The sequence below is a fragment of the Urtica dioica genome, chromosome 4, assembly GCF_054948205.1.
Source record: "Urtica dioica subsp. dioica isolate 48M chromosome 4, U.dioica_male_clone48M_v1_H2, whole genome shotgun sequence".
Classification (NCBI taxonomy): domain Eukaryota; kingdom Viridiplantae; phylum Streptophyta; class Magnoliopsida; order Rosales; family Urticaceae; genus Urtica; species Urtica dioica.
The window spans coordinates 64,920-84,093 of NC_142759.1; the positions used below are offsets into that span (position 1 = coordinate 64,920).

At 35.8% G+C, this 19,174-nt stretch overlaps 1 protein-coding gene and 1 pseudogene across 1 annotated transcript; one reads left to right on the forward strand and one right to left on the reverse strand.

Annotated features, from left to right (window-relative positions):
- Window positions 1-243: 243 nt before the first annotated feature.
- Window positions 244-5,447, reverse strand: LOC149398885 (uncharacterized). Its single transcript, XM_089611702.1, has 3 exons — window positions 5,179-5,447; window positions 2,994-4,629; window positions 244-1,905 (listed from the first exon to the last, which is right to left on the reverse strand). The coding sequence occupies exons 1-3, from the start codon at window positions 5,235-5,237 to the stop codon at window positions 667-669; spliced, it is 2,934 nt and encodes a 977-aa protein (XP_089467828.1). The 5' UTR covers window positions 5,238-5,447; the 3' UTR covers window positions 244-666.
- Window positions 5,448-11,023: 5,576 nt separating this feature from the next.
- LOC149398886 (nucleolar GTP-binding protein 1 pseudogene) lies at window positions 11,024-12,070 on the forward strand (annotated as a pseudogene).
- The last annotated feature ends 7,104 nt before the right edge of the window (window positions 12,071-19,174 follow it).

Below are 19,174 nucleotides of genomic sequence, written 5' to 3' on the forward strand. Positions count from 1 at the left end.
GTTGGCAAGGCAATGAAGGAAGGATATTTGGGATAGGAGACAGAGGAGGTGTCGTTTTCGTCAGGATTCAGAGCCGAAACGACACCGTTAGAACCCAAACTTGCCTGCTCTGCTCTTTTTTTTTTTTTTTTTTTTTTATCTCTCAACTATGTACTGCTCACGTGGCTGAGCCGAGAGAATTAATTCACAGAAGAAAATGCTAATTAGATATAAGGCAGGGGTAATTTGGTCAATATAAACGAATGAAATTCTCTAGACAGTGTCCGTAGGGAAGGGGCGCGCGCAGAGAGGGAAAGATGCATCAATCAAAACCGTTTATTTCCAAAATTTAATATTAAACGGCTAAGATTAGTCAGAGATGATAAGATAATGTATCTTTAGAAAATAATATGTGCAATTGGATGGAATCTTGAGCTCCATTTAGGAAGGCTGCTGCTTAATGTCAACGATACTGTTTTCTCTTTTCCGTTTCTAACCTCTCTCTACCTACCCTAACTAAGTTCCTCTAGGTATTTCAATTTTACATGAATATTGAGTAATGAATGGATTGTATTAGACATTTAACAAATGAACAAGTTAAAAAGTTAGAGCTTATTTGTGTTATTTAATAGAAGGTATGCAAGGTTATTGAGAGAGTAATTGCGAATGCATTTTTATTGAATAGGGTCAAGTATTGGCGAAGAGGGAGTGAGGGGTGTTGACAAAGAAGGTATCAGAATCATGAGAGTTCATTATGAATCGAATGGTCGGGAAATGATCAGCCCAGATATCATAATATATTGCGTCCAAGGGGCAGAGGTTGCTGGAGCCAATGCGAGGAGTTGAGGTCAATGTGAGAGGCGACGACGGAGACGACGGCGGCGTTGAATTCCCGCTGCTCTCTGCTGCCAACAACTTACCCTTCTTATTCTTCTTCTTCTTCCTCCTCTGCCTTCCCTCCTTTTCTCTGTGCTCTGTGCTCTCGCTCTCTTCCAAAGCATTGCTCTCTGATTCCGATTGGGATTGCGGCGTCGAACGGGCGAGGAAGCAAAAGAGGAGCAGCAGCAAGAGCAAGGGCAGCGCAATCACGATCACGCGAGGCCACAAGACGGGCCTCCTGCACACGCCCATCACATGCAGGGACACAACCGCCTTCATGGGCACCACCACAATGCCCGAAGGCAGCACCAGCTCCAGATCTCGCTGCACCACGCGCCTCCAGTACTGCGTGCGGTACGACACCACAACTTTCCGCGACTCTCCCGGTGCGATACAAAATCCACCGCACCTGTCTACCTCGAAACCATCGACCCCGCAATCTCTTCCCGACACTTTGATTCTGCGCACCTCCACCGGCAAGTCCCCCGTGTTGTTCGCGTAAACCTCTTTCGACACCGGCTCCCAACACGCCGACGATACGTTGAACTCTATGCTCCGAACCGCCTCCGAACCTTGGTGCACAACCATCGAAACCGAGGCCCCCACCCCCTTGACAGATATCCACTCCACCCCAGACAGATTGTTGCGCAGCAGAGCCCAAGTTGTCCACTCGCAGCGAGCCGAAGGACGGAACAGGATCGGCCCCAACACCGCACTCTCATGCGCCTGAACATACGCCTCCGTCAAACCCGTGTCCGCAATCGAGAACCCGTACCGACTTGGGCTTACCGACTCCATGCTACGAGGCTCTAGAATACCATTCGTGCCCTTGCACTTCTCAATCATCTCCCCCGAGTTCAATATCAGCTGCATAATCACAGGCTTTTCGCTCGGATTCTTCACATGTATCCACTCAGATTTCTGACTACCAACCTCAACCATTGGGAACACAAGCTCATCGCCATCAACAACAGACAAACCATGTTTAGTGCCCTGGGATTTCCAGTTTTCTAGGACTAATTCGTCTGCCTTCGATCTCTCCACCGCCTGTCAATAAATCAGTTCAAGAAAGCGTAAGCAAAAATTTAATCTCTACAGACTCTTATACTGATTCATACTGACAATATATGACTGAATGACAAATTTGTGGGAAGCCTATATAACTAAGCATGAAGATAAATTAATTTGTAACAACAAAACAATTCATACTAACAAGACTAAAACATGTGATTCACAACAACCTTATCTCTCTTCTCTACTAGCAAAAAATCTAAATTTTTTATTGAGCAATATGTCATTTCTTCAATTACTCATTTGCCCAGTTTGAGTTGTGTTAAAGGCGTCCACTATCTACACAAGCTTCACTTCTGTTATCTACAGGGTGTTCTCTCACTCTTGCGTACATGCTTGAGGTGTGTCATTTATATATTTTATTTGTTCATTAGGGAACCGAGAGAAAACAAGCCTTGATATTAGCGCATATCAAGTGGCCCCAATAATTAAAAATCAAAGTTATAACAAGGAAATGGAAGTTTTTAGCCCAGCCATTAAAACATTGCCTGAAGTTCTTACTGTTAGTGCATGAAAAGCTCTGAGCTCAGATGGAGAGCTTTAAGAGAAAAGAAGAAGACGCAAGATGGAGGAAATGATTTGATTAAAATCCTTAAGTGTTTACAGAGTATATATACTCATTACACGTACGATTACAACGTAAGCAAAGAATACAGTGAAAGTAAATGACAGAGGCCACATCATAAGTGACACGTGAGCACATCATAACAGTGCAAATCAATAAAAGTAGAAAATCCCTGCAAATCAGTATTTTGTATGGATTTTCTACTTTTATAAAATTTTCAGAATAAAAGGTCAAGCATTCTTCAGTTAGGGACCTAGGTGCTAAGTCATCAAAAGTTCTGCACCTTTACAGCTAAAATACCTTTTTTTTCATATCTAACATGTACATGATGTTTTCATTATATATAAAAACATAACAAATATATCTCTGATTTCGGTTAGAATACATTTCAATAAACTGTTAACCCATTAAGGAGGAAAGAAAATAACTAAATTGGTCAGAGGAAACAAAAGATGCAAGTTGGAGAAGACTTATGTGTTGGGAGTAAGAATAGGCAAACCTTAATCGGTAATGGAATGTCCGCAGACACTGTTCCCCGATGCTTATGTCCAACCCAAGTATGCCTTAAACACATTTGAATGATTTCCTGGCAACTAACTTCAATCTGAGGGCTAGTTGAATCATTTGTCAGTACAACTATTTTGCAGTTTCCAAGCATTGTGGGCTCAGAAATAGGCACATCGCTACAAGAAGCAACAGCGACTTGTGTGTCACTCTCAGGGTAAAGAAGCAACCTTTCCATGTATATGATCTGCAAGGGCTTCGTATTAGCAACCTCAGTGAACTTAACAACACTCAAAAGGTACGGAGCATCGTTTCTTATGGAGATCGCCACAGCAGCTTCCTCAGCATCATAATGATATAACTCCTCCAGAGACACTGAAATCGATTCTGAAACGCCGCGTAGCACCGCTTTGCCATCGAGTTCTGCTTTTAGAGGAAGAACCACTACCGTGTCGGATTCTTCTCGTGACGATCTAGACAATTTCATGCAAAATGCGCCGTTGACTTTTCCTTTTGACTCAACGGAGAAGTCCACCTCCATGATGGTCTCGGTGCTGTTTGGACCGATCTCCCAGTTCTTACCGGGTCTCATCCCAATAAGGGGTGAACCGAATTGGCCATTTCTCACAACAAGCTGCTCTTCAATGCCTGAAGAATCAAGCTCCTTTGAGTCTTGAAATTTTCTACAACTACAAATTGCTTCTGTGTCAACTGAACTGTGGCTGATAGATACAGATAACCATGCACTTATTTCCTCGACAAAGAGGGTTTCATGAAAGGAATTAGACAGAGACAAATTCCAGTTCCACCTTCTAGCAAGGAATCCCGACAAAGGAGTGTGACCTACAAGCGGATATATTCCGTAAGGGGACTCGACGGCGTACCCTTTAGCCTGAATTACGAACCCGCCATTACTTGTTTGCAAAACAAGGCGCGCTGATAACGAACCAAACGACGTCGGTAAGAAAACAAAACATATCGATATCGTTTCACCGGGGCCCACAGAAGCTTGGGTGAAATTACAAGGGTAGAACTGCGAATCGGTGCTGAAGGGTTCGTACACATGCAAAACGCGATCGTTGCACGTGTTTGCGATGCTCAAGAAAGCTACGGAAGGAGTGTATCTGTAGTTGCGGCCCCAGTCCAGTAGTTGAGGGTATATTTCTACATGACGTGAAGAATGGTTTATCTCCGGCACCGTTTCTTCCTTCTCATCAACCGAACATGAACCACTCTCACTCTGCTCTCTCAACCCCATTGAGCAAGAAACAACCCCATTGACCACCCCGTAATCCAAAGACCACGTTTTGTTACTCTGACTCTCGCTCCCTTCCTCCGATGCTACACCTATCCAACTGTCAAACTCGGTATCAGAGTCTTCGGAGATTAAACCTGGCAGAGTTGAAGGGAAGCAAAAGGCACGAGAATCGACGCATGTGGTATCAAGATTTGACTTTCCATACTCTGAATCAAAGACCGGGAATACGGTATTAGAATTATCTCCAGAGAAACTCAAACCATGGGACTCCTGTTCGCCGTCTATGGAACACGGCTCGCGTGTTACGAGGCTAAACGTCACGCACGAGAGAACCATAATAAAAAACAAGAATTTGAGTCCATCAAGAAATCCCCTGGGAGAAAGAAAACACAAAACCAAGTACATAAATACACTCCATATTTTTACAGACACGATCTCAAATTTACTTTCATTTCTCAAAAAAAAAATATCGTAAATGGAAAAGAAAAGAAACAGAGAGATAATGGGATTTGCAGTGACACACACATAACAGCATAACCAAAATCCATGCTTTAATGGCCTAAGAATATCCTTAATACTGTCTACTATCTATTTATGTGACCAAACATTCACAGAAACGGAAACGAAGAACCAAGATTTTCGGCACTGCTAACTACCAGAATAGACACTAATATTAACAAGTCGCAAAATACACAACTCCGCAACATCAAAAGTCAAAATACTAATACAGAACTATATATATATATATATATATATATATATATATATATATATATACAAACATAACAACACTCAGTCTATCGAGTCGCAAAGAGACAGAAATGAATATCGAACTCAAACACCGCAGAAGTTTCGATAATCGGAATTGTGGGAAAAAGAAAATCAAAAGTTTTGAAGAAGCATCGACCGAAAAGAGCGATACCTGAGTCCGAAGAGAAACGAGTTGATGGAAGCTATGGGTGTGAGGGCTCGGAACGCCATTTGTGAGGAAGAGAGACAAACATGAGAGAGTTCCGATTGTGATTACGAGGGTTTCGGACTTCTTGCTTTTCTTTTTTTCTTTTATAAAATTTGAGTTGCGAGAGAGACCAGCGGAACTAGTATAGTAGGCAGCGAATGAGAGATAGTCTAAATCCTAATCTCTCGCCTTTCTCACTTCACACATGTTTTCATTATTTCTTGTCTTAATTTCAATTTACGCCCTATTCCCTTTACATTTCATTCAAATGGATATTAAAACACCCAATCTGATTTCTATTTTAAAAAAAAAAAAAAAAAAAAATCACTGTAATCCTACATAAAAAAGAAAAATAATGTTAATTTGATTATCGTTACAAGATTTCTATTGAATAAACATACAGTTTAAATATTATGATTATAGAATAACTAAGTGATAAGAAAATACCAGAAGTTCGTATTAATGTAAACATATATTTTATCATTACATTCACTTGTAAATGTCAAAATATATCCATTAATTACAAAATTTAAGTTCAATTTTAATTGATTCATGTCAAATATTTTTATCAAACTATCATTTTACAAAATAGTTGACGTTACTCACTTTTTAATCAAATAGTCATATGAATCACACCATTTTTATTTTCTTTTTATCTATTTTATCCTTACACTATTTTTCTACGCCCAACTTTATCTCATTATTAATTTGAAAAATTTAAGCGTTTTATTAATGGCAACTTATGGTATGACATGCAAAATATTGTTGGGGTCATCAAAGTAGTTTTCTTGCACTATAAGTAAATAAAAAAATAAAAAATAAAAAAAAAACACTATTGGTTGGAATTGTGAAGCCCAAATGCTACATTCCGACGTAGTTGGAGACAACCAGTAAGCGAGTTGGGCTGCAGGTGGAGAAACGACAAGCCTTGGAGTGTCGTCCGATAATGACACTTGTTGAGTCGTTTCATGTGCCGCAATTCTGAGTCGTTGATGGTTGATGAAGACTGACGGTCAGGATTAAAGCACCAAGGGTGTCACACACATAAAGGCCATCATCGATCAATGAAGACATAATCTTCTTTAGTCTTCTTCTTGAGCGGTGAGAGGTTTCGAGTCACGGTTGAATGATCTTGAGTGTTCTTGATTACAGATTAATTTTGTTGTATCTTTCTTTCAGTGTTATTGGTTGTACTGAGAAATTGAAGTTTGAGAGTGAGATTTACTGATACTAGTGAGCGTGTTCCACCACAGGAGTTCAACGTGCATGTAGCTGTGTTTTACAGTGAAGCACGAGAAAAAATTTATTGTATCGTTCTATTCTGCTCAAAGTATATCCGTCGATGTGTGTTTGGCCGATCATTTGTGTTTGATAGTTCCGCAAATTCCTAACACTATTTAAACATAATAATATTATTTTTAAGAATCCTTGATCTTGATCTCGAGTTCATTGTAGATGATATATAGGATCCAGCAAGCTCAACTCAAGGTCATTGGCAATGCCCCTGGCTCAGCTCATAGCATTTTTTGGATTGGTATCGCTCTAATTGGAAGAGATCAGCGATTCATTGTTGGTCGAATGATATTAACTGGTTTTATATATATATATATATATATATATATATATATATATATATATATATATATATATATCATTATAAATAAGACTATACGATTATTTAGACACTAATCACTATAAACATGTCTTCTTACTTTTTGGCTAAGAGTAGCAAGTACACTAGGAGAAAGTGGTTTTAAGACCAATAAAAATCACTTTTAAAAGTCTAAAAGTCGCTTTTAAAATTCTATTAGAAGCTACTTTATAAGCGACAATATCGCTTCTAAAAGTTTACTTCGCTTCTAATTTTTAGAAGCGATATTTTAAACCATGACGTGTCACATCTTAGGCCATATTTAAAATATTATTTTGTTTTTTTTTTATTGCTCAATATTAATATTTGCAAATTATATTTAATTTTAATTGCTCATATTAACTCAATTAGCACAAACTAACATATTAACCTAATCTAATTAACTAACATATTCATATAACATTAACAATTAATCTATTTACTTAACTAAACTAATATACATGAGTAACAAAATTCATGAAATTTACTTATAAAATTCATTAATTAATAACTTATAAATAAATTTCGTTAACTTATAAAATTGATATCAACTAATTAGTAATTTATTAAAAAAAGCTTCATTAACGAATAATTACATTGACTTACAAAATTTATTAGCATAAAGATTTCATTTTTTAGTGATTAAAATTTTAAGTTAATAATAAAATTAAATAAAAATTACTTTTTTAAAAAATTAAATAATTTATTATTAATTTATACTAAATTCGCAGATAATTAATAAATAAAATATAATTACATTATTATATATATATATAGTTAAACGTATAACTATTAACTAATGAAATTAAAAAACTTAATTTAAAAATATATTATTAGAATATTCTCTTTAGTGTAAAATATGATGTAATACCATTAGAGAAAAAATATAAGTTTGGCGTTAAAATTATGTTATATTATTTGGTGTAGAAATCACATCAAAACGATGTTCAATTATTAGAGATGCTCTCTTAACCCACCCGACCAATCTCGCGGCTCAGCCATGTATCTGTCCTATATGTGGCTCATATTTATGGCTCAGCCATGTATCTGAAAGAGATTTGGGAAAGACATTTTATGTGGAAGCGATGTAGGATCGGTCCGTAAGCTCTTCACCGATGGTTCTCGGGGTCTGATCTTCAGTGCCTATTATGTTATCGATCGTCTTTTCAAAGAAGACATAGAGTAACATACGCCACGTCCAATGGCGGACCCAGGTGGACCCTTTGGGGTGCCTGCCCCCCTCCCCCCCAGCCAAAAATTTTAGGGCAATTTTTTTTTTTTTTTTTTACTTCAAAATTTTGTTTGGCCCCTCCTGGTTTTAACCTCTGGGTCCGCCACTGGCCACGTCGAACGCTTTTAAAAATATTTCTCGGAAAACAAAACTTGACACAAATATATTAGATATTTAGGCCATCATATCATCGTGGTCTCTAATTGTTGATCACAAAACAACATTAATAGTCCAAAATCTTTTATTGTGAAAGATGAAGACTCTGCTCAATAAAATATTCTTGAATGAGCCAACTAAATTTATTCGGAAGGGTCTTTGACCTAACAATTTAATTACTATTCATTTAGTTATCTATGTGCTATGATTTGAGTAAAGCTATTCGGCACGATTAACGACTCAAAACGATCCACTCACGTGTTGACACGTGGCAACGAACTACCACGTGTCAACACGTGAGTGGATCGTTTTGAGTCGTTAATCGTGCCGAAAATCAATTCTGTTTTTTTTTTTTTATTAGTGTCACATGACTAAACTATGTTAACTCGTGCGTGTCATATATAGCATGTATTTCAAAAACAACAAGGTTAATAACTTAAAAGTCCATGAACTTTTTTAGGTGAGAGCAACGTGGTTTAATAGCTGAGAATACCCTATAATTTCTATTTGGAAGGACTTAAATCCCTAATCTTCATTTTAGCCCCTGATTATCTTTAAGAATACTCTTAAAAATTTCATCCTTAATACCAGGTATGGCCGTATGGGTCAGGCAGTATCTCGTGTGATGTTGTGATAATAAGTAGTATTGTAAATGGATAAAAATGAGAGAGAGAGAGAGAGAGAGAGAGAATAATTAATATAAAGCGATCGATAAATATATATACAATTAGTATAATTTCGTATAATTTCTATTTGAAAAGAAAAAAAACCCACACCATTTGCAAAAAAATTGTATTCACGAGGTAATTTTGTACAAACATTAATTCTTATTTGATTAATATTAAAATTTTAAGAAAGATAAAATCTATGTGCATACATTTTCTAAATTATTCCAACAAAATAATTAAATAAATAGGCAAGAGATATATAGATGTATAGAAACAATACTTGGGCACGGAGAGAAATATGTGTGACAGATTACTAAAGTAATGGATAAAAAGTTCGATTATACATTTTCATCAATTTTTTTCCTTGAGCTTTCTTTCATCATGCAATATATGCGCACTTCCAACTAAAATTTGAACATTTTATTGGCTTTTTCAAAATACTTATATTAATTTATGGAGAGATTCAAACAGCGGTCCGTTTAGTTTGAAGAAGATAATTCTTCAAACTAGATTGAAACTAACATTACCCTTAAACTAAGATAGTGGATTGACGACTTTCCGTCTCCAATTCGAAACAAAGAAAACGTGCCATAACTTAAAAATAAACCTCGATAAACATAATAAGGAAAAAAAAAGTTAAAATAAAAAAGATATTGGTGCCAGTATGACGAAGAAAGAGAGAAACAAATGCTCGGTATCAAAGGGAAATCCATTGGCTCGCTAACTAAGCTCACGCTCATTATCGAATAACTCCACAATATTAGGTCAAACACCAATAGAAAATGACAAGACATACCACGGCTTCATCTCTGTTTTTTTATCTCCCTAAAAGTTGTACGAGAGAAAGTAATGAATATTCGCTAAAAAGATGTAAAGTTTATGAAATTACATTTATTGTATTTAACATATGTTAAAGATAAAGATAAGAGACTAATTATTACAATTTAACCATGTTCATCCCTCCCAATTTCCTTAAGAAACCAAACAATATAAAAGAAAAACATTTTCTTCCCTCACACACCAAACTACATACATATATATCTTTTAATTCTCTCTTATTTTCCCGTTTTCCGTCCCTCCTAATCTTCTCATGCATTCACTTTTCTTCATTTATTGCCAAACGAAGTACAGGCAAAAACAAGTAAGAGTAGATATTTTTTTTTTAGCAAAAATAAGAATTAATTGTTTGAAATAGTAAGGATTATTTTCAATTCAAATTATAACTCAATTATTTAGATATTAAAAAATAATATGCCTAATTTTTTCATGATATATATTTTTTTATAGTTTTTCTTCATAATATTGATGCATAAGTGGTGCGTTAATTTAGAGCTCCTAACTCAATGTCGCCACTTCTTCATCTTTTGCTGCAAAACTTAAAAAAAATAAATAAAAAGGATTTTGGGGCTCGTTCGTAAAGAGTACAGGCTGTGAATATAAATATCTGACAATACGAGGTTTTATTTAATAACTCCATAACCTAGAGCAAGGCGTCTTCAACGCCGAAAACTCTCTCCCCGCCCCTACAAAGTACGTCTCTTTTCCTTCTTATTCTTCTGCGATTGGATTTAGAGGCCTAGCTGATTATCGCTTAGCTTTTTTTTTTTTTAGTAATCTTGGCTAATAGTGTCACCTACTATGTAATGTTGGACGATAGTGCCACCTGCGCACTGTTAATATATCACGTTTAGCTTCATTGTTAAATGGTATAATTATTTCGTATTTGTTGTTTTTATTTTGTACTGTTTTACACAATTCTCATAGGTTTTCGAGTTCCAAAAATGTGTTCTTTTTCTTCCACGGTACACACAACGATACACAGTCGTACTAGATTAGTTGAATATTCAGCACTCGTTGATCTCGAAATGCTTGGAGTTTAGTGTGATGAGAAATTACCTAGTCTTCGTGATGATTCTCGTTATAATTTTTAATTTCTAATAAAAAAAATTTTGCTTCTCGGTTGGCTTGGAATATTAAGTACTCGGTGACCTCGAAATGCTTGGAATTTAGTGCGATGAGAAATTACCGAGGCTTCGTTGTAATTTTATAATTTGTGTTATTTTTTATTTGTTCTGGGTTAATTTGGGGTTTTCACATTTCTGTCATAGTCTTTGATGTGCAACCATGGTGCAATACAAGTTGAAGAAGATGAGCGTAGTCCCAAATGGCAAGGACTTGATCGACATCACACTCTCTCGGACCCAACGCCAGACTCCGACAGTGATCCACAAGGGGGACGCAAGAAGTTTTTACATGCGCAAAGTCAGGTTCACGCAGACCAACTATTACGACAAGCTCTCCACCATCATCCACCAGTTTCCTCGGCTCCACGATATCCATCCTTTCTACGGCGATCTCCTCCACGTCCTCTACAACAACGACCACTACAAGCTCGCCCTGGGGCAGATCAACACCGCCCGAAACCTCATCACCAAGATCGCCATTGACTCGCTCTACCGATGCAAGTGCCTGAAAGTCTCCGCGCTCGGGCGTATGTGCACCGTCATCAAGAGGATCGCCCCGAGTCTGGCGTACTTGGAGCAGATCCGGCAACACATGGCCAGGCTTCCCTCGATCGACCCGAATACCCGCACGATCCTGATCTGTGGGCACCCGAACGTCGGAAAGAGCTCGTTCATGAACAAGATCACCAGGGCCGACGTGGACGTCCAGCCCTATGCCTTCACGACGAAGTCGCTCTTCGTGGGTCACGCCGATTACAAGAACCTGAGGTACCAGGTGATCGATACTCCGGGGATTTTGGACCATCCGTTCGAAGACCGCAACATCATCGAGATGTGCAGTATCACCGCGTTGGCTCATCTGAGAGCCGCGGTGCTGTTCTTCTTGGACATCTCGGGGTCTTGTGGCTACACCATCGCTCAGCAGGCTGCGCTTTTCCACAGCATCAAGTCTTTGTTCATGAACAAACCGCTGGTCATTGTGTGCAACAAGACCGATTTGCAGCCTTTGGAGACTCTGCCGGAGGAAGACAAGAAGCTCGTCATGGAGATGAAATCCGAGGCTGCGAAGACAGTTCTCGGGCAAGGAGGCGAGGCTTCCGAGGAAGAGGTGCTTCTGAGCATGAGTACTCTCACCGACCAAGGTGTGATCTCCGTGAAGAACGCAGCTTGCGAGAGACTGTTGAACCAGAGACAATATGCTTTTTGATGAAAAGACCTTTTTTTTTTCCTAGTGTAACTACATGTTTTTAGTATTCCTTATATATTTATGTTGACTGTTGGAATGCGATTTTGAGAGTTACATTTTAGTTCTGAGTTTTTGTATTCGTACTCTTTTTTATTTTTATTATATTCTGATAGTAAAAGCGATTGGGTTCTTACATACATTATGATTGCATCGTCCAATTCCAGTAAATTGTATGTGAGTCAGTTTAAAAATGACTTCGAATGCGTGCGTATATGTTTTTAAGACGTGTAAATATTGATTATAAAAGATATGTAATAATTGTGTCATTTTTAAGACGAGTTTGAAAATAAAATCTTGGATTTTAAAGTTGTCTTTTATAAATGTCTTGAAATATATTTTAAAGTTGCTTTTTTAAACGTCTTCAAATATGTTCATAAGCATGACTTAAAAATAATTCCATAATCTCCACGTATCTTTCTATTTGGAAGAACTTAAATCCCTAATCTTCATTTTAGTCCCTGATTATCTTTAAGAATACTCTTAAAAATTTCATCCTTAAAACCATTGGGTATGGGTGAGGCAATATCTCGTTTGATGTTATGATAATAAGTAGTATAGTAAATGGATAAAAATGAGAGAGAGAGAGAGAGAGAGAGAAGATAATTAATATAAAGCGATGGATAAATATATACAATTAGTAGAAGAGTGAAGGCGGAAAAGAAGAGAGATGCATATGAAATGGAAATGCAATTAATAATAATCAATTGTGGATTGAATGGCCAACGCCGGGACTGTGACCTGGCGCGGTTGGTCGGAAATCATCAATGTCATGCTCTTGGCTGGTCTGAATTGATGGATGATCATCTGATGACCTATTCATGCTCTTCCTAGTAGTACTCGTCTTGTCGAGCTTCAAATGCCTTCCCTCACCCTCATGTACATGTACTATAAGCACCAACACCACAAAAAGCATCATCGCCAACATCAGATTCCTGCCCTGATTCATACTCTTCACTAGCTCTGGATCTTTACTTGCTTGAGAGGGAGATCAGAGAGATTAATTATGAGAGATTAGAGAGAGAGTGGTTGATATGGTGAATAATGAAACCTAAAGAGGCGGGTATATATATGCATGTGCATGGCTTATATGGTACAGTAAATATATTCGGGAATGCATGTGCGACGTAAACAAGGGTCCTCAGCAGTGGGAAGATTCCGCATCGCTGTGACCATACCATGCCATATATCATATATTTTACGTAAAAAAATATAAAGTATTTTATGAAAGTGGACGGTTTATATCAACTGTTTAAGCCCAACCCCTCTTTCACCAATAAAGCTGTCTACTTGTCTATATTCTGTTTCATGATTTATATGTCTTTCTTCTCATGCTTTTCTGAACCTCTTAGGGCCGTCCCCTAAGATCTATATGTACTATATATATATATACTCTGACATCTAGTATATATTATATATATGTATTGTCTCAATACCGTACACTAATTGGCCGATGTTATGATTATAGCGCTAGAGTCACTTTTACTCTTCAAAATGCTCAAGGGCTGTTTGAGATTAGCTAGGGCATACATATATACTACTATATATATAGTTTAGCAGCTTTTCCTTTAGTAGTTTTCGTAATCTTAGAGCTTGATATCATAATATAATTAAGTGCACGGACATTCATATCTTTCTTTTCTGATCCGCTTTCTGGATCTCTGAATCACAAATAGATTTTCTTGTGTATGAAATGAGGTCATTCTTCTTCATTCAATGTCCTTTTAAACGTCTCAAGGGCTGCATCAATACGAAGGAATATACTTTTGCAATATTCTAAATCGTACCAACAACTAATCCTCCACTATTCTTGAATGAACTATATATATATAGTTGCTGCTTTTCTCAGAGAATCTTAACTCGCATGGACTTGATTAATATATCTTACTCCTTGAACATGAGCACTTAGCTGTAATGCATGCGAATTCAAAACTCATTGGATATTAAACACTTCAATCTTAAGCTGTTTAAAGAAGATTTTGATGAACACTATTAATATGATATCTCCTCTCAGTGCCTTTCTTTAGAATGCCGTCTGTCTATTCATTGTAGTCGTAAATATTATGATACTATTATTATATATTTTTAGATTTGATTGAAAGCAACTACTAAAAGACTAATATTAGAAGAAAATCAACTGGGCACTCAAATCATATTATATTATATTAAAAGCAGTCGTACTAAATAAAAATGCATGCTGTCACGTAATATTATATTGTCGTGTGCGAGACCACTTTAGCACTTTTAGTAGCTACACTACTATACTAAAACGTTTAATTATGGTCGGTTTGATAAATAAGAAGTTATCATTGCGGAGTTCAACATCATTCCAAAGTACACAGCTTAATTACTGCTCCGAATTTTAAATTAGACAAAGGCCTAGCGTTTCCTCACAGGTTGGAGGCATTTTCTACTTAAATTTTAATAGTACTTGACATGACAGCTTGTATTGGACCCCGATCGCATTTCTCTTTTATGAACTTACTCTACCTCCTCTTAGTCTTTTTCTTTTACAATTATTTTTATGTTTCAGAATCAGTACTTTATAATCAGGTTGGCGACATAAAAGATTCCTTTAGTTAGTTGATGATGCTTTTATATTTCAATGGACTAGACAAAACTTTTAGGAGCTTAGTTATTATTATTATTATTAAACGCTAGCAAGTTATTGAAAAGGAAGTATCATATAAAGAAACATTTTCTTAATGTTCATTTACAGCGGTTTTATTTAATTTATTTTTGCTGGGGGTACGTTTAATATTGATACTTTTCATACCATATTTTACATAATCAAATGAATTAATAAGCAGTAAATAGCACTCATTTTTATTCTTATCTTCTCATTTTATTTAGAGTGAGGTACTTACCAACTAAGTTAGTTTTTGGTATTAGTTATGAAATATCACTAATATGCATTTATCGAATGAGCACCGGGGGTATGAGGAGAATGGTCAGAAATGATCTCCAGAAGGTTATCAAACGAGTTAGATAACCCAACTTTGGTAGCATTTGACCTAATTTAATAAGCCAAGTGAGACTATTTATGGGTTGTTATTTTCAGGATAGCCCGCTCTTATATAGAATGAAAAATTTCATATCTTAAAATCAATCGACAATGAGATGATCCTCTTTTTATTCATTCATCTTGGACCGAATCTCAAGCATTAGATCATATACCGTTTCAAGTTTCTTCAACTATGATACCTTATAAATATCATAGGTTTACATCTCAAATTTAATTGATTATAAGAGAAGTAAGTCGTGACCTTATAAAACTTTCTTAGTTATCATTCTCTCTCAATGTGAAATTCTTAATGAGAGAGAGAGAGAAAACCACGACTCGGAGTTGACAAGTGTAATAGAGACAGAAGATCTTAATTACATTGTTCTAACCTAGCTTTTCTTGAACTCGGTATCCCGAGTTCATCCCTAGCTGTGTGTGATCTCCCACACCATTCGTGTTATCCTGAAAGTAAGAAGAACATGTGAACTACAAAGGAGAAACAGATAGGTTGTCTCTGTTTACTTCTCCGACGCTCAACATGTGCAAGATTGAGGTGAAAAATAGGTGTTTGGGTGTTTAGAGGCCAAAGATGAGTGAAACGAGCGTCCCAGAGGTTCGGCAGCGTTTCAAGACTCAAAAATGGATTACCTTGGCTCTTAGGTCGAGGACCCTATTTATAGAGTCGGTAGATTCCTCTTCTGTCTGAAGGACTCGTCCAGAAGCGCTTGTCATTGTGTGGCCGTCCGGCTATGTGCCTGCCAGCCGTTCGGCCGACCATCTGTGCGCCTGGTGGCTGTTCGATCAGGCAGCCATGCGCTTGACGGCCGATCGGCCAAGCGGCCACACGCCTGGTGGCTGTTCGGCCGTCTGGCCCTATTCGAGCTGGCTGGACAGCTGTTCGGTTGCACGCTCTTGGCCGATCGATCGGCCGTGCGCGCTTGGACGGCGGGCCTCGAGTTGGGTCCACTTTCAACGGTCCGTCAATCCATTTTAGAGGTCCAAAATGGACGGATAATATAACCCATTTATCGGGGCTAATTTCTTATTTGTCTCTAGGATCATATTTCGGCTAAGGGATATTGTTTTGTGTTAATTTATGCTTTAAGATTTGTCTAGAAGTGAAGTTCGTTTAGCCTGAATTCTCAATTTGATTAAAGGCAATCCTATAAAATATACCGTAATGATGAGTTGAGCTCTTAATAGCAATAATTCCGCTCTTATCACTTCAAAATTGAGATAACAAAGGTGATGGTGTAAAGTGTCGAGATGATGTAGGAGAATTGAGTGCAATTATCAATCATTGCAGCTGAATTAACCAGATTGCAATTCTGTCAAAATTAATCTCATGTATGAATTAGGTATTAGCAAAAAGGGTTATTCAGCTTCATCTCAATTCATACTGAGGTGAGTGAGAACTGAGTCGGCGAAATAAAGGGGAAAAAACAACTCTTACGTTATTCATGAGATACACGTATAATTTTAGCCTTGTGAATTACGTTTTCGTATGTACAAATTAAACCTATAATCATAAATAAATTATTAGTTTAAAATTTTAATTCATCATATATTAAAATTAAAAATCAACTGGTGGATTATGTTTATGTATCCTAAAAAAATAACAAATTGTACAGCTTTAAGCTGATTAAAATGTTCTTTATAGTAAGAAAATTTAATTTCTTATTTTTGTATAGCCAAAATTCTATTTTATCGGCTGTATTTTTAATTTAATTTGGTTGCAGTGGTTTAAAAATCAAAACATAAGTTGAGTGAAATGAAAATAGAGATGGCGTGAGTTACATATCATAAATAAGGGTTTTTAAAATTGAGTGCTAAAGGCGGCAAATTGGTAGCTGGAAAATATACTTATAAATTATAATTAAACGGATTAATCAATTAGAACATCGACATTGATTATTAGTCAAATAATCCTAATTATTATATAAAAATGGCATAAATTATAATATTATTATCGAGCTCTATTCGCATATAAAAGCGGTAAGTTGGCAACATTATTAGTGAAATGAAAAAGTGTGGTAGGTTTTGGTTTAGTGTTGTATCACTACGTACCTAAAGCGCACATGCAAACTATTAACAGGTAAGGGCGTGTTTTAATGTGACGACATAGTTGTGACATATATTTGTGACAATGGTCACTGGGATGAGAGAGAGAGAGATTTGCACAATATGCAGATAAATAAAGAGTATACATAGATAGAAGATGATCCGAATACAAGGCTGTGGAGCAGAATATATAATTGATAAGTAGCAGAGAAAGGTGGGTTAATTAGTTGTGAATGGCGTGACCGACTCCGGGGCTGTGTCCCGGATTGGTGGGTCTGAACGCAGACACAAACTCCAACTCATCTTTCATTGTATTTGGGCCATGCAACTCCACGTACCCATGACCATGCAACTTCACGTCCTCCGTCTTCCCAACAATCACCTTCCTGCTGCTTATTGCTTCTACGCGCCACACAAACATCATTATCACAAAACACAATAAGCATATTTGACTTCTTTTACCCATTCTCATATATACTAATATCAAACAAAGATTATTATCTGCTGTAGAGAGTAGTTGATGCTGCTCTTAATACACCTTCCCGTCTGCCTACTTATACACCTTAAAAAGCCAATCTGATAGAATTAAATAACACCCGAGGGGAATCAAAAACAATATATTAATGTGTATTCAATATGTATTTATATATTATATTATATTCACAAAACACCGTATAATTAACAATGTTTTTTTTTCTAAAGAAAAAATAAGAAATTGGACCCTAAACACAAATAATGTTCATTCGTACCAATTTTTTTTATCAAAAAAATAAAAATATCTCTAAAAAATTTTAAATTCATTTTTTCAAATATAAATATTTATAGACATATCATATATATATATTTTTCAAATTAAAATATATTAATTATTTTACGGCAATCAACAAGATGTATTGTTTATATATATATATATATATATATATATATATATATTAGTATATGTATATATATATACATATATTAACGTTTATACATGATTAGAGTGGAGTAGACAGTAAGTTGGGTACATGTGTATTTTTGGCATTATCACAACACTTGTTCGTCGTGCCTCTGATATGCTTTTGTCAACCAAAAAAAAAAAAGAACATTATTTATTTATATGGCTAAGCAAAATAAAAAAGGACAGGTAACCCAGCCGCCCTTGTTTCGTTATATATAATAATATAATTGAGGTATAAATTTCAAAAATAAAATATTTTAAGAATAAAAATGGAAAGTAAGACCAATGTTCAAAATATCGATACCGATACCCATACCGAGGTTCTGATTTTACGGATATATCGAGTATCGACGGATATTCTATAACAATGTTAATACCGACTACCGATTATATCGGTGATATATCGATGATATATCGATTATCGACGGATATATCGACAAAAATCTTATAACAAAATATAATAAAATATGTACCACTATTTATATTTTTAAATTTCTAATAAAACAATCAAATTTAAAATATACCTATAAGCTATAACTTTTTTCTTATAGATATACATTATTAATATTTACATTACTTTCTCAATATTAAAAAATGTAATAAAATATTTTTTCAAATAAATTGTAATATTTTTTCTACTACATTACAAATATTCTTTAAAATAATAAAAAAAAGAATAGTATTATATATTTAATTATTTAGTCTATTAGTAATTTAGTATAGATATTATATATATAATACGTTATGTATCATACATATATTTATATGTATAATAAAATATAAATAAAGAAATATTGATAATATCATTATACTAAGTAAAATTAATAAGTAAAATGTATAAATAATAAGAAATAAAAAATAAAAAATAAAATAAAAAAAAACAAAAAAAAAAACGATATTTTCAAATTTGAACGATATTTTGTCGATATTTGTCGATATTTTGGATTTTTTAACTAAACGATATTTTGTCGATATATCATCGATATTTTACCGATATTTATAAAACGATAACGATTACAACGGATATTTTACCGAGACTCTTCAAAAAACGATATATCGGCGA

Excerpts from the sequence above, each read along its gene's own strand:
- LOC149398885 (XM_089611702.1), bottom strand. The coding sequence starts at position 5,237 with ATGGCGTTCCGAGCCCTCACACCCATAGCTTCCATCAACTCGTTTCTC. Across the intron at positions 4,630-5,178 it reads TCGTTTCTCTTCGGACTCAG|GGGATTTCTTGATGGACTCA; the intron begins GTATCGCTCTTT and ends TCTTTCTCCCAG. Across the intron at positions 1,906-2,993 it reads ACATTCCATTACCGATTAAG|GCGGTGGAGAGATCGAAGGC; the intron begins GTTTGCCTATTC and ends ATTTATTGACAG.